Source organism: Pseudonaja textilis, chromosome 1, assembly GCF_049901715.1.
Source record: "Pseudonaja textilis isolate UNSWEBS1 chromosome 1, rPseTex1.2, whole genome shotgun sequence".
Classification (NCBI taxonomy): Eukaryota; Metazoa; Chordata; class Lepidosauria; order Squamata; family Elapidae; genus Pseudonaja; species Pseudonaja textilis.
Window position 1 is genome coordinate 104,967,997 of NC_141990.1, and position 22,088 is coordinate 104,990,084.

General features: G+C 37.7%; 1 protein-coding gene across 4 annotated transcripts in view; it reads left to right on the top strand.

Moving 5' to 3' along the window:
- The first annotated feature begins 1,331 nt into the window (after window positions 1-1,331).
- Window positions 1,332-22,088, top strand: part of FAXC (failed axon connections homolog, metaxin like GST domain containing) — a 44,603-nt gene continuing 23,846 nt past the window's right edge. For 2 of the 4 annotated variants that reach the window (XM_087913771.1, XM_087913761.1), the window contains exons 1-5: window positions 1,628-2,382; window positions 10,731-10,866; window positions 12,640-12,836; window positions 16,505-16,722; window positions 19,435-19,551. In XM_087913771.1, coding sequence (XP_087769897.1) covers window positions 2,129-2,382; window positions 10,731-10,866; window positions 12,640-12,836; window positions 16,505-16,722; window positions 19,435-19,551 — 922 coding nt within the window. In that variant the 5' untranslated portion in view covers window positions 1,628-2,128. Of the gene's footprint in view, window positions 2,383-10,730; window positions 10,867-12,639; window positions 12,837-16,504; window positions 16,723-19,434; window positions 19,552-22,088 lie in introns of all 4 variants that reach the window. The other 2 variants (XM_026726687.2, XM_087913777.1) reach the window with 2 other exon arrangements.

Here is a 22,088-nt window from a genome sequence, read left to right on the forward strand (position 1 = left end):
AGTTAGTGTAAAAGGAAACCAGCCCCCCAAAGAACACAGTGGCTGGACACCATCAAAGATGACACCAACCGGAGCATAGAACAAAGATGTAGTGCAAGATTGGAAGATGTGGCGACACCTTAGAATTGCCAAGAGTTGAATGGATATCATCATCATCATCATAATTTATATTTAAACAATAGCAGTCCAGGGGGTGAGCAGATAAAGCCCTTTCTGCTTTGTCCCTAAATAATTAGCTTTTAGGATTTATGTATGTGAGGAAGAACTACTTCATACAAGCAGTTCTGCTATAAGTTTTCCCTAGTTCTCAAGAGCAAGGAGCAATGGGTACTACAGGAGTGCTGTACTATTCTCAACTTGAATTTTGGCTCGGAGGTAGTCATCTTAGAAATGGTTTCAATTATTTAATCTGTTCCTGTTTGAGATAAACAATAAAGTGTTCCAAAGATACCTGAAAGCTGGTGATTATTTCACTGGATTATTTTAGAATCCAAAGTAAAATCCATCTTGGTAACCCAAAGAATTAAACCAAGCTTTTTATCTTTTGAGTAAAAGGTTGAGAGGAGATACCTTATTAAGATGTCACTAGAGAATATTAAATACTGTATGTATTTGCTAGGTAAAGAAACATCCTCCTCCACTCCTTACTATTGTTTGGAGCACTTGAACTGATAAAAAGATGTACTAGCAGAGATAGGCCCCTTCTTAATATAGCTTATTGTAGAATCTGGTTGTGTTGAAATAATGCTAATTAATCTTATTCTGGACATCTCAATAATGGCTGGATGATATTAGAAAATATTTAAAGTAAACAGTCCCCAACTTTTGTGACTTGGCAGGAAGCTGGGGTGGGGGGTGGGGAGAGGGGAAATGGGCTACCTGGGCCAATGCCAATAGGCCACAGCCTAATAGCGGGCCTCAGCCCAGGGGTTGCTTTAAGTCACCAGAAGGGATCCTGCTATAAACTTCGAGAGAGCAAGAGAAGTAGAGCAAGTTGTTCTTGGGTTTGTCTTTGGCAATCTTGCAGCTCAGATACTCAATTCTTTCATTCAAATTTGGCTAATTTTTGCAAGAAAAACTCAATGCGTACATTCAATTGTATGCAATAATGGTTTTTCTGTGTGCAAAGAATTAGGGATGCGGATGAGTACTTTCTGGAACTGATTCTTTTATGTACAGAAACAGGAAAACATGAGAATTTGATTTATAGAAAAGGCCAATTGCCTTCTAAGAGAGAAATGGCTGCAATGAGTCCCGATATTAGGCTTGCAGAAGAAATGGAATGGCTTATATCATCATTGTGTTGGGCCAAATAAAGCCTGCAGAACAGAAACGCAAATCTCCGAAAGATGAGAGCAGCGATTAAAGCTCGAAAGGGAGAGAGAGAGAGAGGGATACGGGGGTCGTATAAAATGCGGAAACACGTAGATGCTAAGACACAAAGGTCGCCTTGTAGCAAACGGAAGCGATTATATTTTTGCTCCGAAGGTGCTGCTCACCGCTTGGAGGGGAGAGCACGTGACATAATCCCTGGCTGATGCCACGAAAGATGCAGGACACAACAACAACAACAACAAAATGAACCAATAGAACAAGAACTCCGCTTCCACCCGGAACGGTATATATTTCCTAACCATCCTTCGGTCTGCCTTCTTTCCCGGTGCCGGGAGCTCCCCCTAAAATCGTGTCCTTCGCTTAACGAGTGACCTCCGCCTTCCTCTCTCCGTTAATCTCGCTTGCTTTCGTGTTTAATTTTCCACGGACTGGACTCGCCCGCGGGTTTTTAGTCAGATTGAAAGCCATGACATCACCTCCCTCCCTCCCGCCTCCGAGCGAAGACATAAAGACCGAGAGGTAGCGGCGAGGAAAAAGTACCGCCGCCGCCGCCGCCGCCGGGGATGGTGGTGCTGATGTTGCAGAGCTCGCCAAGGACACTCGGCAGAGCCTTCGCTGCCGCCGCGCTCTCCCTTTTCTCTTCCTCCTCCTCCTCTTCCTCTTCCTCTGTTGCCGAACTCCCGGCTTGCCCCTGCCGTCAGCACCTTGACGCCGCCCGGTTTCTCCCTCATGCAGACGGCCCTGGCCTCGGTCGGTGGGCAAACGGGAGCTAGCAACGCCCGCGTCGCGCAGCATGCCCTGGGGGGTTGGCTTCGCCTCATCCAGGTCGTGCGTGGTGGATCTAAGCAGGAATCAGAGCCTTTGGTGCGCGGGGTCCGACGATCACTTTTCCTTTTATGGGGAAATCCTTGCTTTCCCACTGCAGGATTACGGCGGGATCATGACAGGGCTGGGATCTGATTCGTGGTGGAAGAAAACCCTTTATTTGACTGGGGGGGCCCTGCTCGCCGCTGCTGCCTATCTGTTCCACGAACTCCTGGCTATTAGGTGAGCGAGAGACCCGGGGTTTTGTTGTTGGTTTTTTTGGAAGTCAGTCATAGATGCCGATAACACAAAAGGGGCCTGGTCTTGAAGATTATGTTTTCCTTAGAGCCAGGTTTTCTTTGACCTGGGCTGGGAAGGGGTGGGGAGGGCAGGGTTAGGATACAAATAATTGGGTTTTAAGAATGCGTGCCTTAATTTAAGAGGAGGCTCTGTTTCTGTACTGCAAAATCTACTTTGGATGCCAGCATTTAAGCCCCTGGGCAGGGCCTCTGAACATAAACAGAGATTGTAAAAGAAATAATATCACCATAAAACATTAGGAGTCGACATTCAATTATGATATAGTTTAGAGGACCAGTTTTGGTGATGTAAGTTAGTCATGAGTACTTTGTACACAAAATAGAAGTCTTCTCGTCAACCTGCACTTTGGATGGACACATCCTTGTAGCTTTCTCTGACAATAACAAACATGTTTTTAGTTCCCCAGTCTAGGCAAAGCCTATTGTATTCCTTAATGTCTCTCAGGCAACATAGAAACAGGCCTCGGCCTGTTTAGCTGCCATATTGGTTAGAAATATAGAAACAGGCCCACTACAAAGTTTCCCATGATCTTCACTGAATTAATGGAAACAACACAAGAACAGTTGTACAGAACTGTGGTAATATGATTTATACAGATTTGCATACTAAGCAAGTTAATATTTATGCTGAGATGTATCCAGTAAATACGAGATAGGTGGTGATATTTAACAATAGCGGTTTCTAATACCTGAATTGGGTAAATGAATATATAGAATGGCAGCGGGAAAGTGGGATGGTGGTGAAAATAGAAGAAGATTAAAGACATTTCAGCTGTTGTACATGGCTTTGCAAATTTTGGGATGATCAGCCTTTCCTCATTTTAAAGACCACCAAATTTTATGCTGCACTACACACCCAATCATCAAAAGTCAGTACTGTAGTGAGAAAGTCTGTTTTTTCTTTCTTTGTGTGAGAATTGCTAATCTTAATAGAAAACTGTTAAAACGCTATTTTCAACCTCCATTGTGACCTGCCTCTTTTTCCAAGGGTTTAACATCCCTCTTGAAAAAAGGAAGAAATTCTGGACAACATTGAAACTATCCTATATTGTGATAGTTTTAAGGGTGCTGATAAAAGTTTGTTGTGGTGGTTTTTGCCACTCTCAACTCTGAATCAACCAGCATTGAGTAATTGCAACTTTTAAAATACATTGCAAATGCTAAGACCAGTAGCTTAGCCACATAATTACTTTATACCCAGTATCAGTTCAGTTATTGGTAACAAATCACAATGTTTTAAAGTTCAGATTTCTCTTTATAACAGTTTTCTCTTCATTAACCTTAACTTCATTAAGGTAGTTCCCCATCCCCATAAACTGCAAATATTGGAGACAATAACTCATAAGAAAAAAAATAATCAACCTTTTTTCAGATCAAGAATCATATTTGGGTTTGAAGTGACCTGCCGAGAGCCAAATTCCAAAAGTAGACAGGACCATGGCAAATAGATACAGCCAGACAAAAAGTAAATTTTGTTTCATTAAACTTGCATTTATTTGAGTGAAATTGATGATGACTTCCTATGTATGGAAATAATTTTGTTTTTCAATCACATTAAAATTGACAGTTTTATGGAAACTTTTGGAGAGGCACTGAAAGACTATCCATCAAAGTCTGCAGGGAGGGTGAAACTAACCAAAGAAAACACTGCCTGTTTTCTATCACAATTCAGACTTTATTGTGGTCAAACATTGAGCAATGTTTTGCTAAAAGCAATATAAAATTTTAAAGCATACAACATAAAGTGAAGAAAAAGTAAAAATAGTTTTATGATCAATATGATGAGGTCATGGTAACTTTTACAAACAGTAAAATAGAATTTGGCTCACATTCATTGAAATTGAGTCATATAGATCAGTAAACAGCAGCATATATCTGAATGACCTGAAAATGTAAAAAAGGGAGTTCTAAAATATAGCTCTGCTATATATTGTTATGTTTTTATAACATGATTATGTTACAATGCTTTCAGTATTTTGAAATTCTGTACCAGTCTTTCTATAAGTGATTTTACCCCTCTAATTTCCCTTCAAGAACAAATTTCCATCGAATTCTATTAAAAAATGCTAGCTTTAATGTCCTCCTGAATTTGGAGATAGTTATTTAAACATTTTGCGGGAGCAACTGTTGTACTCAAAAATACTGCTCTAGAGAAGGCTGACAGATTTAATTGCCCTTCTGTGCCCATAACATGTAAAACACTTGACACTGCTTACTTGTATCCCAAGTGGCACAGCTTTCCTTTGGGCACCACAACATCTCATGCATGCACAAAAGGGGTAGAGTTGTGGCACAATGCCACAGTGTTGCTTTTGTCATTTTAATGGCACTAATTCATATCTCTTCAGAAGAAAACACCTCTAGTTTCAAGGCAATATAGTACGATAGATATATGAGTTGAGAATTTGTAGGGTGCTTCAAGAAAGAGGATTCCTAGAATTACCAAAGTCCAGCTCTTCTATCTTTTGATCTTCCAGTGTTTTTTAAAATCATGGTAAATCTGAGGATCAGTTTATTTGGAGCCGATTAGATATATTTGTTTTGTTTCATTTATATTGTCCTTGTCCTGCATTTCCGCCCCGCCCCCCTTTCAATTTTATTTTCACAATTACTCTGTGTGGTAGGGTAGACTGCACTAATGATTTCTCAAAAAGCAATTAAAAAGGATTATATAACTGGGCAGAGATTCAAAGCTGGGTCTATCCAGATCGAGTCTATATTAGCATTGTTTCACATAGTACATTCTGAATAATATATTTGTGGTTGTTTTGATGTTAAAAATTGGCTAATCAGGTTTTGAACTCTCATCAATGATACATTGCAAAGTAAGATTGGTGACAATCATATCTGCATAACTACTAAATTATCTCCCCAGTATAATAAAGTATAAAAAAGGAAGTTGATATTAATTTAACCAGTTAATGCCTAATGTGAATTGCTTTATATTCTCATGACCTGGTTATAAAATGGTCTTAATATGGTATCAAAACTTTCACGAATTGCTAGTGGAGACATTGAAGCATACATTTTTACGTATTTGATTAATTAATCATTTTACAATGACTAAATTACAAACATAAACAATTATATATAATTGTTTTAAAGGAAATCATTGTATATCTTTTTTACTTGGGTAGTATATGTCTTCTATAATGGCTCATGGGATTTAGATTTTTGTCATAGAAAACTCTTAAATGTGTTTCTTTAAGGCAACAATTTGAGGCTTGTTAGAAGTTTCATCATAAATCCAGAATTCTTAAATATCTGAAGTAAATAGTTAGAAAAAATTAGTATAGGTGATTATCCTACCTTTAACCAGGGGTGGGATTCAACTGGTATTACTACTGGTTCGGTGACTATTTTTTGCTGTAAGTGCGTGTAAAAAACCCATCAGCTGTGCACCCGGACAGCTGAAAAGAGCTGCACACGGGTGTGCAGTGTTTAAAAAGCCTTTTCCCCCTGCTTTTTCAAACTCAGCTGAGTTTGCAAAGCAGCTGAGGTTCAAAAAGCAGGAAATAAAGGACAGGTAAGAGCCCGGGCAGGCTGGTGGGCCAAACAGCAGCAAACACAGAATCATTTTGATGTCTGTTGTTCTTCAGAGCTACCGGTTCTATAGAACCAGGCAGAACCAGTAGCATCCCACCCCTGCCTTTAACTGATCTGATTTATGTACTGGTTGATTTTTAAATCCTAATCAAATGCATAGTTGATTATATATTTGAGAGTAAGACCAAATAAATTCAAGGGGCAGGGCTTGAACAGATATGTCTAGCATTACCTTGTAATAGCACAATCCTAATAATGAATAAATCCCACTTAATAGGCTCTTTTCTGAAAAGGTACATATGTACTGCTATCTTGAATTACATTACTGGAGAATATATTTACAGCATTGAACTCAAATTAATCTCTAAGGCAATTTGTGGTTGTTGTAAAGCTGGAAAGAACTTAAAATGAACTTAAGAGAATAAGGAATGTTCTGGTTAGGTCAGCCCTTGGAGGTAGAACAGGCTTTACAAGAATGTCAGGAGGTAGGCTATCATAACAGAATCTTGAAAGCTTGACTGTGTTTTCCCTTCTTTCCTTGTTATACCCCAGGGTGTTAAGAGGGAATCGCTATGAATTTCTTTCTGATGTTTTCTTTGCTTCCCAGGCTTAAGAAACAAGAAACATTATACGGACTGCACCAATAGAGGCTAAACCAATTTTGTTGTATACATGATGTACAATGACAATAAAGGCTTTGAACTTCGAACTTAAAAGATATTTTTGTCATTGATGAAAGGTCATCTCTGTGATTCTCCATAGATTGGTTATGTGACTCTGGCTGCTGTACCCCAGGATATTAGATTGTTTGGTCTAGTTAAGGTGTTAGACTAGCACCAGAGAGATTTAAAGTCAAAACCACCTTCAGTTCACTGAGTGATTAGGTGCTGATTGCTCTTTCTTAACTCAACCACAAGCGTTCTTGTGGGAAGAAAGGAGAGAAGGAAGATTATGTATAAGAATTTGAATTTTGGAAGCAAACTCAGTTTATGAATATAACTGAAATATCTCCATAAGGCATTGTAGTTTTATTATTGCTGCTAAGTAGCATTCACCAATTCCGAGTTCTCCAGATAAGTGCAGACAGTTACAAAAAGAATTCCTGAACTCCGTGACCATTAGTTACGTTGGGTGGGAATTCTGGGAATCCCATTAGTTCAGGACAGCTCTATATCAGAGAAAGTTTTTATTTGAGAACCATGGCTTCAAACTGTAATTGTTATGGGGTGCAGCACCTGGTGCAGCAATCTACAGGTAAATTTATTGATTAATGGGAGGAGATGGTCCTGGAAATTGTTCTGACAGATTAATTCTGCTAGGTAAAATAGCCATCATTTGCATAAGTCACATAAAATAGACACCTGTTATATCTAAAATCTTTGTCCATCTAAGCAAAATAAAGACAAATCAGGGTAGCAGTATAGATAATACTAAACAATGTTTTAGCTATTATGGAGTATTGATGGAAATCCCATATGCAGGGTTGTGCTTGGATGTTATTTATTTTCATAGTCTTAGTCTTAGTCTATAATTTAGTCCAGTTCTGTTATTTTTTATGCTGTTCTAAATGAAGAAGGGAATGTGAACCTTTCAGAGTCTTGTTGGATAGGAGTGGCCTTTAAGCCCCAGTAAATAAATAAAAATAGTTAAATAATTAGAATAAGCTAACTCAAAGTAAGGAAAACATATCTTTATGCTATATTTACCGCAAGCTTGTAGTATGGATTGATCCTGAAATATGATTTGTGTTGGCCTGAGTCATCATAAAAGCATATTCTTGTAACAGCAACAATCAGTCAGTGTTTCAAAATATCATTTGCTACAGAGTGTGTTTGAGAACAGGATATATAGCAATAAAGCCACTGACGTATTCACTTATAGTGTAGATACCAAGATCCCTCATGAATCTTGTATCCATTATGAGCAGCACAGATAAGAACATAAGAGTCTTTTTTGCTTCTTGTTGGAATCTGCCAACCAGAAGGAGAATCTGGTGGAGGGTTGTGTTCTCTGGATCCCAGTTCCAAACAAAGAGAGATTGTGTATTCAGCCTCAATTAATATTCTGTTGCAAAGCAGAGCTCAGAAGCCTGCGGATCACAAGTTGTCCCAAGCATTCTCACCTCTCTTTCTTGTTATTAATAAATTAAGCCATTGGACCAATTCATTAAACCTTTATAGGGTTGTCTGGCATGTTTACTGAGCAAGACCCTACATCCCACCCCAAAATACAAAAATACAAAATAATAAAAATCTAGCTCTCAGAATAATAAAAATTTTTCTCTCTTTCCTTGAACCTGTAAATAAAAGGATGGCCAAGTGAAAGAAAGTTGGCCATATTATAGAAGATGGAGTCTCCAAAGGACCAAGACTGTCCCACAGAATCATGGGTGTTATGAGAGTTTCTCTCAATGGTCTGCAAAAAGGAAATAGTTCCAGGAAAATCTACAACAAGCCATTTTTGTTTTTATTGCCTCAGAGAAAGTTGAAGAATCCATAGGTTGGTGTGACAAAACTTCCTAAGAAGGATGAGAGAAGGGTGAATAGAAAAGAAGATTGTTTTTGCTTTCTCTTTCACTAGTTTTGTCTTCTTAGTGTTTTTTTTTTTTTGAAAAATAATTTATATTTCAGCCTAAAAGCCAATGTCTGCTCTCAGTCTCTTGGTATTGATGTAATGTTTATTTTCTGGAACTGAAGCTAAATTTTGGTCCGGTCTCCTGGAAGTTGGCTGGAACATATCCACATCAAATTCTGAAACTGGCATAATGCATTATTAGCCTATTCTGCTGGAATAAGATTTTTTCCTAAGTGATGAGTGGAGGGAGGGAAAGGGATTCAAGAATTAAGGTACGTGATGACAAGGGTGTTGTGGCTGAAATGCAGAATCATGCATATGATATTTGTAAATAATGCAACTGATTGTAATGACGAAGTGTTTATATACAATGTCAAGTCATGATAAATTTGGCCTTTTTCTACTTGGGCAGGGATTTAAAACGAGAACTAGGATTATAAAGCAATCATGGTTATTTTGCATTTTGGGGCACAAATACAAAGGACCATCAAAAGTTGGTACTTGGCTATTGAATTTCAGTATGGAGTCTTGGAGGTGTTACATAGTTCTCTAGTCATGGGTTGTTCATCCTTGTACTAAGTCAAAACAAAAGCAAACCATACAACAGGTGGTCACTTAATTTACAGCCACTTGTTTAGTAACCATTCAAAGTTACAATGGCATTGAAAAAACTGGCTTACAACCAATCCTTGCACTTATGACCATCACAGCATTCCCAAGGTCGTGTGATCAAAATTCAGACACTTAGCAAGTGGCAATTTTACAACAGTTGCAGTGTCCCGGGATCACCATTTGCCACCTACCCAGCTGGCTTCCAAGAAGCAAAATCAATGGGAGAAGCCGGATTTGCTTAAACAACTGCATGATTTGCTTAACAGTTGTGGCACAAAGGTCACAGAGTTGGGTTGACTCAATTGCCTTAGTTAGCTATGGAAATTCTGGTCCCAATTGCCCAATCGTAAGATAAGAGCTTTTTGTATGTCATAGCATAGTGTGTGTGAATACAACAAGATAATCAAAGGCAGTACTGGCAGTATGGGAACAAAGGTCTATAATTCTCTTTGAAATGATCTTCTAGTTTATGAAGACATCTGTCTTGGTATCACAACAAATGAAACAATTGGATGAACAATGCGTTGTATTCTAATGCCTCATGCAGGGTGATGTCTCTATCAATAGTACAACTAAATTCTGCATGTTTTATCTGGAATTTGAGAGAAATGCAACATAATAATTACGCTGTGCTTTTGGTGTGTACTTTTATTTTTAAAATTATGAATACTCATTTAAGTTTTTCTTTATTATGTAGTGGCATGGCTTTTGGGGGAAAGAACAGAACAGAAATAAAATGAATAAGTAAAATAAATAATTATTTTATAACTGACCAATTAAACTATCTACAGTAGTAAAACTAAACAATTAATGATACTAAATGTAGAACAGTTTGCTGATTTCTGTATTGTGAAGTCCAAATAAGTTTGTCCCCAGCAAGATTGCATTCCTAGTTAACATTTATTTTGAAACCATTTTCCACTAAGTTAAAAGACTTGGATTAATTATGGTACAAGGCTAATTCAGTAGATATAAAGTAAATTCATTTAATACCATAAGGTATTAATATAGAAATAAAACCCAAGTTAAAGTTTAGCTGTATAGTTTAGGATTAAAGTTGCAAACTTTGTCTACTACAAGCCTGTATTGTTTTAATTAACTTTAATATTCATACACTTTTAAATTACTGTAGCATGATGTTTGCTATATGATATCAACTAAATGGACTTGAACCTACAGTGCAAGCTATACCTAGAGAACATTATTATTATTATTATTGTTGTAATCATAATCACATCACCATACACACACACACACACACACACACACACACACACACACACACAAATAAATAAGTAAAACTTGGAAAGGCTTGTAATTTCCAATACAAATTCAGTTTGGCTTATTAGATTACTTTGCTATTGCAAAGTGCCTCTTAGAAACTTTGGAAATAATAAATAACAATGCCAGTAATCTCAGACAAGACAGATAGAGTTCCTGTCTGAGCAACTACAATGTAGTTTGTGTGTGTTATGTACTTTGATGATCTCCAAGATGTAATGCTTTCTGCTTTTTAAACCTTGCTTATTTTTCTTCTAGGAAAGAACAAGAAGTCGATTCAAAAGATGCCATCATCCTACATCAATTCTCAAGGCCAAATAATGGCATTCCCAGTTTATCTCCTTTCTGCTTGAAAATGGAGACTTACTTGAGGATGGCTGATTTGCCTTACCAGGTAATCTGGTGTATCATCAACTTGAAAGCAGAATTATTTAGCTTCCCTAACTCGATGTAATTTAATGTTCTTTTTGGTTCTAAATATATAATTAGAAGCAGCAGCATCTGCAGTGTGAGGGTGTCAAAACTAGGAAAGATTGAAGATAGAGGATTATGATGGAAGCTCCACCTCTGTTTTTGAATGTCCATGTGGCAGTTACAGATGAACAAAAAGAGTGGGAATTCCATCATAACTCTTTGTTTTCTACCTTTGACATTCTCATCCAATAGGTGCTGTGTAGAAAATTATATTATTTGTATCTTAAAATTATGCAAACAAAATAAAATAAAGCATATGGAAATATCTATGTGTTATGTACACTTTTCAGGTTTCCTGTATTATTATTGCAAGATCCAATCTGGGCCGGTCACTGGGAAGAGAGGTTTTGTCATCCAACTTGGGCTGGAGACCATCTTTAGGGAACTTAGCCCTAACTCTAGAGAGAAGTTCTCTGAAGATTGGCTCCAGGATGCATCTGAAAGCTTGGAAGACAAAACTTCTGGTCTGAGTGACCAACCCAGATTGGATCCTGCAACATTATCCCGAGACACGTATATTTGCCTTCATTTGTGTATTATTATTACTACTTGTCGTAATAGCAGTAGCAATAGTAATAACAGTGGCAGGGATACTATTACCAATCCTCTGGTAAGATCTTGTTTCTTAAAAAGTCCTTGATGGTGTTCTCCTTCTGTCTTTATAGCTACCACATGAAAAGTATATTTTAAAAAAATATTTATAAAAATGTTTTCATAATACAAAACCCCAAATAAGAACACGTTAGAACTGGAGAAGCTTCTTTGATGAACTGTGAAATGTCTTCAATGAAAAACAAAGGAAGTCTCTTGAAAAAGCACCTTTGAGATAAAGAACACATGGGTGCCAGCTTAAGGGTCATTCTGTGAGGGAGGCAGTTCCTAAATATGATTGTTAGATAAAGTAATTAATAGATATAGATATATAAATAAATAAAAAAAGGAATGTTAATACACGTTAACTAGCACAGTTTTTAAAAGCCTAGGGAATGAAAAGGGATTGCTTGTTTTCCACTTGCACATTTGAAAAAGATATTTATCCTGCTGTTTTTTCATATAAAACTGAAAGTGATGAACATACCAATACTCCTTCCTTCTCCCATTTTCCCCACAACAACACTTTTTGTTAAGGATTGTCATCCCAAGATGTTAAGGAGACTGCAGCAGAGCCCAAAGACTGTATCTTTCCTTTCGTCTTAAGACTTACTGAACTAGTCAGAGAGACGTTTTGGCTTTCTATACTGTCCTACCTCCCAGATGCGATTTGAAATAGATTGCTTTGCTATAGATTGTTTCCCTATGCTTCATGATAGAGCCTATCTCGATCTTAGGGGAGTATGGCTCTTAAATCTGGGCTATGAATGACCATTAGATGATACCAGAGAATCAGTATTTTCTGTATTTTGGGGGGAATTGCAACCTCAATATCAGGAGAGAGAGAGAGAGACAGACAGAGAGACAGAGAGGGAGGAAAGGAGTGGGGAGGGAGAGAGAGTGGGAGGGAGGGAGATTTGGACCCCTTAATTTTGACATTTGTGCCAGAGAAAACCTGATTTAATATGCAAACAGGTTTGAGATGCCATTAGGTGATCATGCCAATTTTATGGAGGAGTGAAATTGAATTCATTGCAAGAGCTGAACCTGACTTAGCTTCCATGTGATTGCTTTATTTTTGTTTTGTTGTTTTGCTTCACAGAACTACTTTGATGGAAAGCTTTCTCCCCAAGGGAAAATGCCATGGATCGAATACAATCGCAAAAAGGTATCCGGCACAGAGTTCATTATTGATTTTTTGGAAGAGAAGCTTGGAGTGAATTTAAACAAACACCTTGGCCCACATGAGAGAGCTGTTTCTAGAGCAGTAACAAAAATGGTGGAGGAGCACTTCTACTGGTAAGTTGACATACGAATAGGAGTGCTCTTGAAAGAATTAAAGGATGTAGCTGCGTTTAATGGCCCTGTGAGACATTTACAGTGGACCACATACTTTTTGTGAGGTGCATGCAGTGTGTGCAGTGAGCCTGCTGCCAATGTGTTTCTCCCTTTGGCTACCTGTATGGCAAGACCTTAAGGGAGATTTTGTTTAAAGTACTTGAATACACTTAGACTTAATGCACATTTGGGAGTTCTCTGTTGTAAGAGTCTCTAACCCCATGGAAAGTTTTACCCACTTTCAGAAGAAGACATCTATCTCTCCAATTTAACCCTTGTAACTAAGCATGTGGTGCCTGGGCCTGCTGGCACACATTAACCAACTTTTTGTAGCCTCAATAGGCAGGGACATAATAAAAAGTGGGATAAATGAGGAATAAAACCAAAGGGAAGAAATTAAAATAAATAAGAAATTAAAACCCCTATTTAAAGGAGAAGTGAGTGAAAACGTGCATAAAACACACACACACACACACACACACACACACACACGTACACACACCCCTACCACTTTTTAGATTTTGCAATGACTCTTCAAAATGTGCCATTTCCTAAGTTTATATCCATTAGTTTATTTAATGGGCTAAAAAGGGATGCAATAGTTATAAAACAATTAGATGAAAAATAATAAAAGTGACTGAAAATTTATAGCCCCGTTTCCTGTCATTAATTTGCACCCAGATTATTCTTTTTTATTATTCTTAATTCGCATTGAGCCAACAGAATATTTTCTTCTTCCTGATGTGGAGGATTGACGATAATGAAATAAGCAAAGCACCGTAGAGGGGTTTCGTGTTTCTAAAAATACCTTGTCTTATGTGGAGTTAATTTTCCTCCCAACCAAAGTGTTTCCCAAAATAGGCTAATGCATCAATTAGTTGATGGGGTAGAGAAGGAAGAGATGAAAACACAAAACCACTCTGCTGAAAGGAGGTTTGCTATCAGAATATATGGTTCAGGGTGTGAGACAGTGGGTGCATATTTGTCTTTCACAAAACTAGCAGGTGCAAGTTGAAGAACACAATTCAACGTGTACCTTTTGAAATATGCCTGTAGGCAAATGCAGAGTCTTTCTCTTGGTTTGTTTGAAAGGATGGCTTTTTGACAAAAGCATTTGGAACAGTTTTACAATTGTTTTCTAGCATCCTGAGGACTCTCATGCCCCATGCATATCAAGTGAATAAGGGGGGAAAAGATAAATGAGTCAAATAGTGTATAAGGAAGAAAATGAGATGGAACCAAAATACCTGCTTACAAATGCAGTTGGTAGGTTCCTGGTAACTTTAAGGAAAACACATCAGCGCAGGTCAAATGTAAAATACTTTTACATCTTTGGTATCTTTCTTAAGCCTTCCTGCTCAGCAGCAGAGGCTCAGGCCACAGGAGCAAAGGACAAATCACTCCCTTGTTATCCCGCTTTGTACGTGCCTCTATTGATGCATGTTTTTTTCCTTCCATTTGAATGAGATGCTTCTCTTCGTAAATAATTAAGATGCAGATTCACAAAGTCTGCAGCAAAGCATCTGCTCTTTCTCCTGGTGTTTTTCTCTCTTCTCTCCAAGCTCTCGGCAGATCTAATTTGTATGGGTCAGTGTGCTCTGTCCTGGATGAACCCACTCCTACCCTTAAGTATTTGCTCATTTTATATATATATATAAAATAAAAAAACAAGGAAATAACTCAGTGTGGGTCATTTTGTAGCTATTCCCGAATGATTTCTGCTAGCACTAACAAAACTATTGAATTCTCAATATCAATCTTTTCAAGAGTTCTCAAAATCACCTGGCCGGAGTGCCTGATAGGTGTATTTGGTGTTACAGGTAGTCCTTGACTTATAGCAATTTGTTTGGTGACCATTTAAATCAGAAGTCTCCAAATTCTGGGAGTTGAAGTCCACAAGTCTTAAAGTTGCCAAGTTTGGAGACCTCTGATTTAAAGTTAAAATGGCACTGAAAAGAATGACTTGAATGACTGTTTTTCAAACTTACGACCATTGCAGTATCCCCATGTCATATGATCAAAATTTGGATGCTTGGTAACTGGTTCATATTTATGAGCGTTGTAGTGTCCAGGGGTCATGTGATCACCTTTTGTGACCTTCTGACCAGTAAAATCAATGGGGAAGCCATATTGATTTAACATCCATGTTACTAGCTTAACACCCACAGTGGGTCACCTAATAACTGTGGCAAAAAAGATCACAAAATGGAGCAAAACTCACTTAACAAATGTCTCATTTAGCAACAAAAAAGGTTGGGTTCAATTATTGTCATAAGTCAAGGATTTCCAGTATTTATATTACGCAAAGCCTGTTTTTTGAAAAAGGCCTGTCATCAGCCATAATGGTCTGCATTCCCTTGTCCTCACTCCCAGCCAAGTTCTCTAACATCAGCTGAGGTAATTTAACTTGATTCAAAAGTTGTGAGTAATGGGAGAGGGAGTAGATAAGCTCTGTCAGGATGTGACCTGACCTGATCCCACTTAGAAAATACTCTGGGCTTTATAAATATTTCATCCTGCATATTGTTCGGAAACTACTGAGCCTGTTTTCATAGCATTCTCTCTCTCTCTCCTTTTGAAGCTAGGGTTTATTCTGTGACATATTCAAGAGAGGGCTATGTGAGGTTACTGCTGTGAAGGAGAATTAACAATCCCACGCAACATAATTTTCACACTCAAATATTTGTGCCATCTGTTATTATCCATCTGTATGACAATTCCTTTGCTTCACAACTTTTTCCTCGTCATTCATTTGCAGTTGCTGACATTGGAAGAGCAAAAAAGGATCAACTCATTTTTACAATAGAGGTTGTACTTTCATCAGTTTTCCATAGATAGAATATTTGTTTAACATCAAGCAGCTTCATCCTGCTCTTCCACCAAAAATCACCTAGAAGGCTCACCAGCGGTTATAAACATGACATGCTTGATACTTACAAGCCAGCCATCTAAACAATATGTTTTTTCAAAATGAAAAAAGGGGATTGGGAGCAAAGGGAAAAGGAATATATGAAATGGGAGCATCAATCCTTAAAGTTGAAAGAGAACGTGAGGTGGAAAGTAGCACTAGATGTGTCCAAAAAGTGACCAAGGGCAACAACCATGAATTCTCCAACCTGCATTCTTCCAGTTGTTTTGGATTCCATCTCTGCAAATGCTCACCTTTTTTATAGAGAAGTCCAAAGTATCAATAGGATATTAGTTTGGAGGAAGCTGCAGTAGACCGTTGAACCATTTCTACTTCTGCATGAAAATCCTTTAGACAAACCTCAGTCTTTTAAAGAAAACGTTGCAAATTTTATTAAAGCAAATAATTTAATAAATCATTTAATCACCCAGTTCCCCCCAACCTCCCTTTTTGAAAGTGCAGTCAACAGTAAGACGTTGTAGTTCATTCTTTCCTAACCTGGTATTTTCCATAAGAGCTTGACTGCTAAAGTTTGTTTCTGGACACAAAGATAGGTTGATGTTGCTCGATAGCCAGTTGGTGCTTCTTCTTTGAAGTACTTTGTCCATCTAGTACAATAAAGTCAACGGTGGGGAAGCTGCTGTCTTCTCATTTTCTGTATTTCTTTACTGCAGTTATAGCACTGCTGGAAATCAATGTTGTGGTTGTCTTCAATGTTTAGGACCTTAGCCTATTGCCAATGGGTGGACAACCTCCATGAGACCCAGAAGATGCTTTCTCTTGGTGGGCCCTTTAGTGACCTACTGAAGTGGATTCTCTGCCACATAACCAAAGGAATTGTGAAGCGGGAAATGTACGGACATGGCATTGGCCGCTTTTCTGAGGAAGAAATATACAAGCTGATGGAGAAAGATATGCGCTCGTTGGCCAGTCTTCTGGGTAATAATAGTACATTTCATTAAGTTCTCTAGGCACAATCTTTCTTCCTTTGCAATTTCTGGTATTTGGTTAAACTTCAGATTATTACTTTTAGCTAGTCATGTGACTGTCGTGAACTTATTGAATTTACATGGGCCTGCATGACTGATGACCCATTCAGTTAAATTGGCATGAAGTACAGAGAATCCTTGACTTATTGTTGCCACAAAAAAGGTTGTAAAATCCAATAGGCCACGTGACTGACCCATTTTACAACCATTAAGACATAAGACCATAATGGGCAGGCTCCATTAAGGGTCTGTGTCGAGGACTACGTATATTATAGTACAATTTTTCCTGTTCCACTGTGAACAATCCTAACTAAAGTTTCTATTAAGTCAGTATTTCTCTGTTATACTGGCTTAGTTAAACATTTTTGGAGTTAATGAGCCACAAACTGTGCAGGCTATATTTTAACATGCTATTCTTCAGCTTGGTACTGAAATTGACGAGTCACTTCAGTAGTAATACTTACTTATGATTTATTTGATAATTAACTCTCTGCAAGAATCAGTTTGACTTACCTACCCAAATTGTTTGGAAGTATTATTCTTTGTGCAGTTCCTTGTGTAGCTTACAGTACTGCAATTCATTGGAATGGAATGACATGTACAAATCCATTGAAACTTGAAACTTCTAACTTAGAATGAAGAGTTGGCCCAAGTCAGAAGCTGTCAAATTCCTTTCCAGAAACCTTTTAATTTCTTGAAAGGATATGAAGGCTCCTGGCTTATCATTATGGCATATGTTCATCAATACTCTAATGCACAGTTTCAGCATTAAGGTTTAATATGAGACATTATAAAAAACATTCATTTTATTTAATAGTACAATGTTTGGAAAGATTTGCACATGTCATTTGTACTTCTATAACTGTCTGGTTTAGTACAGCAACCAACGGATAATTAAGACTGCAGAAAAAACTATTGCAACCAGCCTGCCTTCCACAGAAGACCTGTATACTGCATGGGTCAGAAGGAGGGCTAAAAAAAAATTGAGATTCCTCACATCCTGGACATAAACTGTTTTACCTCCTCCCCTTGAGACAGCTCTATAGAGCCTTGCATGCCAAAACAAAACACATGGACAGTTTTTTTTCCCCTTGTGCCATCATTCTGCTGAACACCTAATTCATACAGCGCTATCTAATGTTTATGTATATTTACCCAAGTAGTATGGCTATAGTATTATTATTTATCCTTCTTATTTTCTTCTTTACCACCCCCTCATATTGGTATTATGATGATGATGATTATTATTATTCTGTTGCTTTGCATGTACACTAAGAGCTTCTGCACCCGAGATAAATTTGTTGTGTGTCTAATCATACTTGGGCAAATAAAGTATTCAATCCAATCCAATCCAATCTAGTGTTGCCTATTAAATCTGAATCACATCTATGCGAAGTAACTTTCTGATGAAAGGGACAGCAAATCAGAGGTTACTGGAGGCCTGTATCAGAATTCTAAGATTCAGATTGTGTTCCAGAAAGTATAATGAGTTATTATAAAACTCCCCTGTCATTAAAATTAAACATTAAATTAAAAGCCCCTTTGAGTCACCTAAATGTTCAGTGCCTATTGAAGCCCTATTGGAGAAGCTTCATGGTTGAGTTGAGTCACATGAGTTCCTTGAAGATACAGTTTTCCATTTCTATCAGCAAGGTTGCTGAATTCAGTTCCATTCCAACAATGACTGAGGGATTGTTATTCCCATTTATAGACCGAGACTGTTTGGCGTGATATCATTTCCACTGCAAAAAGTGCACAGGGAATTTCTTTGGGCAGGAAATACATAGCGAGATATTGCATTGTCCAAGAATTTCATACTGCATAAGCTCTTACTTTTGTTGGCATTGTGAGGGAATGGTATGTTCCCGGGATTGGGCATCATCACCTGCATTTTGCCCAGTCACCTGGAAAGACTACTGCTTACTGGCTAAAAAAATGTTGTTTGAAAATTATGGTTTTTGCCATAACTAAGAATCAACTGCATTGGGGAAAACAAATTGTCAAACGGAGGAAAAATGGGAAGTCCAGGCAGTTTAAAATGAATATAAAAGTTTATTTCAAGTTCATGCTCTGTACAAGAATCTGAACTACTAACTCAAAGCAAATTGTCGGCAGATAAGAGTCAAAAGAATTCAAGGGGGGCTGGATTTAGACCTCTTATGGGCGCGAAGGGACTCAAGACTGATGGTGCGTTTGACCCCTCCCTTGGGTTCAGCCTGGTCATCTCGTACACAAATCTTATCAAATGCAACTATGCATATACAATGGAGTGTGTGTATATGTGTGTTTTTATGTATATACATATACACAAGAGCCAATATGGCTATGAAAAAAACTGTGTCAACCCAAATCTGTAAAATTCTTAAGAGCAACAGGTTTCAGATATAGCCAAACATATACTGAATGTTCCATACTCTTTTTAAAAATGGGTTAATTAGTGAAAAATCCATGAATGACTAGAGTTCACAACAACTAGTTCCATTTTATAGAATATATTTATCAGTGCAAACCATCAGGTGGTGACTGCTACGTTTACCTTTGTGAAGGCATTAGCAAGCATGAAGCAATATGAGACTGAAACACAGGGCATGCATTAAGAAAGACAAGTGAAATAAAATATCACAACCCCTTAAATGTTTTTCAACATCTGTTTATTTTCTAGGTGATAAAAAGTACATCATGGGACCCAGGCTTTCTACTTTAGATGCTACGGTGTTTGGTCATCTGGCTCAAGCAATGTGGACGTTGCCTGGAACTAGACCGGAGCGCCTCATTAAAGGTATGAATGCTTCAATTCCAGCAAGAACATAGGATGGTGATAAGAGGAAAAAAACCCACAGCTCCTATTCTGGGTCAGCTTCACGGCCATATTTTTTCCAGCATTGGATGTTTTCCATATCTCAGTTCCTTTGTCATGAGGGAAACAAAGGACCACTCAATGTAGGTGCTGCTTCTAAATCTAACCATTTATATTGGTCATTGAAAACTACGCCAGATCTCCTCCATAGGCTTTCACACTTATAACGGGAGCATACGAATGTTCTTCTAATGACATCCGAAAATGTTGACCCAAGTAAGGATGTAGGAATCAGAAAGACAAAAAATATGTGAGTGGTGTATCATTCCAGAATATGTATGTATGTATACCCATGCATATATACATACATGCACAATTGCACGCAAATATTTAGCCAGCATGGAAATAAAAGGATATCAAACAGAGGTGTGCATAAGGCATCTTTTTAGTATAGTAAATAACCGCTTTATAGTATTACTGAGTAATTTGGGCTTTCAGAGAAAGTAAAAGGTGTTCCAACTTCTAGCTACAAAAAGTTAAAATGGAAGGTTTCCTTCTCTGAAACTAAAAATAAAGTGAATTGCTACGAACAGAATAGTAAGATAATTAAAAGTTTTATTTGCTTTACTAAGCTCAGTACCTACTAGTTCTTTAGCAAAATGTCTTGAGTTTTTTAATAGTGAGCAGCTAGTTTGATCTAATGGTTAAAGGCACCAGGCTAGTGTGGATTCTAATACTACCTTAGGCATGTCACACAATTGGGTGACTTTGGGCCAATCACTCTCTCTCAGTCCAGCACACCTCACAGGGTTAATGTTATATGGAAAAATTGGAGGCGGAAGAAGCATTAGTATATTTGCTGCCCTGAATTATTTATAAAAATAATAAAGGCAGAATGAAAATATAAAATAGAATGCTGTAATTTTCTGTTTTCCTACTTCCTTTCATCCTGAGACACCAACCTGCCTATACTTTTCAAAGGGACAATTTGCACTTGTTCCAAATATTTTGACAATGTCTGTGGAACAGAAGCCTATCTTGAGCTTCTAAACTTAATATTTAGTACTTTCTACTACAATGGAAGTTGTAGCAGGACACGTGCACAGGGGACGTGGACGCATTGCGTTTTGGTGATGCGCACAAATGCTTTGGGTACTTGGTGCCGAAATGGTTAGCCGTCATTGCGTATTCCCTCAAAAGTGGAATATGTATGTGATTTATATGTTCATTTTCTTTCTATAATATGCTGTGGTTATTTTTAGCAATAGGACTTCAACATCACCTTTTTAAAAATAAATACTACAATTCTATTTGAATTGAATTGAATTGAATGATTTGTTATTAAAAGGCCTACGTTCTCGAATAAGAACATGGAAGTCATAAATAACTTGCCCCATAGTGTGGAAACCAACTGGCCTGGTGTCAGACTTCCATGAAGATTTTGGATAAAATCCAGATTCCAGAACCTCTCTGGAACAGATCTGTTACTGAGTATAGTTGTTTACTTTATCTTAGAAAGAACCTTTTATAAAGAGTGAAAAAGAAACCTGACATGGTTAAAGAACTGCAATTATTTATAGCGGTTCCTGTGATCTAGGATGCTGAGTAACAAGTCTACCAAGATAAATTAGTCTGATCTTGGAACATTGGTCTATTAGGTCCACTCTTCTTTTTCACTGGCAAATCTAGCATGTAGATATTTTGCAGCTAAAAACTATAATGACTGAAATCTGAGAAAGCTGTCCAGATTCACATAATACCAGTCTTGGACCGGATAAAGGAAAACAATTATAATACTTAATAAGGTGAGGCTAACAGTTACTTTATGCCATTGTGAAGATAAAGATAAAAGAAATACATAAATAAAAGCCTTTTTTCCAGTTTCTTTCAGCTATTAGCACTTGATATGGCTTTTGATATGGCTTGCTTTCTATCGTTAAGTTTTGTTCTCTTGTAAAGACTAGATGTCTCCACAAAAAGTTGTGTCCTACTAGAGTGACACAGAGAAGAGTTCCTCAGGGTGAGCTCTAATTGTGGTGACCCCAAAACGACAACATGGAAGAGTGGTCCTTTGATTTTCTCTTGGGATTTCGTCACCACTTCCCGTTGTAGGCCTGACTCTGGAATTTTCTGCTGGTCTGCCATCCAAACCCTTAGCAAAAATTCAAATCACCCAAGGACAGCTAGTTGCAGGAAAAGAGATCAATTTATGAGCTAAACTCTCCTTAGCACCAAAGAGCGGGAAAAGCCTCACTCAAGAGGCGAGAGAAAAGAAAATTTCATGCCTTGTTTAATTCTGCTCATAACAACATGCCCCCATTGCTGCTATAGTCAACTTCATTCGGTAAACGATTTCCATATTTCTATAAAAAAATACAAGACTTTGTATGGACATGTATAATGAACTATGGAACTCATTTAGACAGTAATAGTAGGTTAAAAGGAGAGATAAATGTATTAGAAAGATATACATCCTTGAACAATATTTGCATTAGAAAAGTGCATATAGAATTGCAATT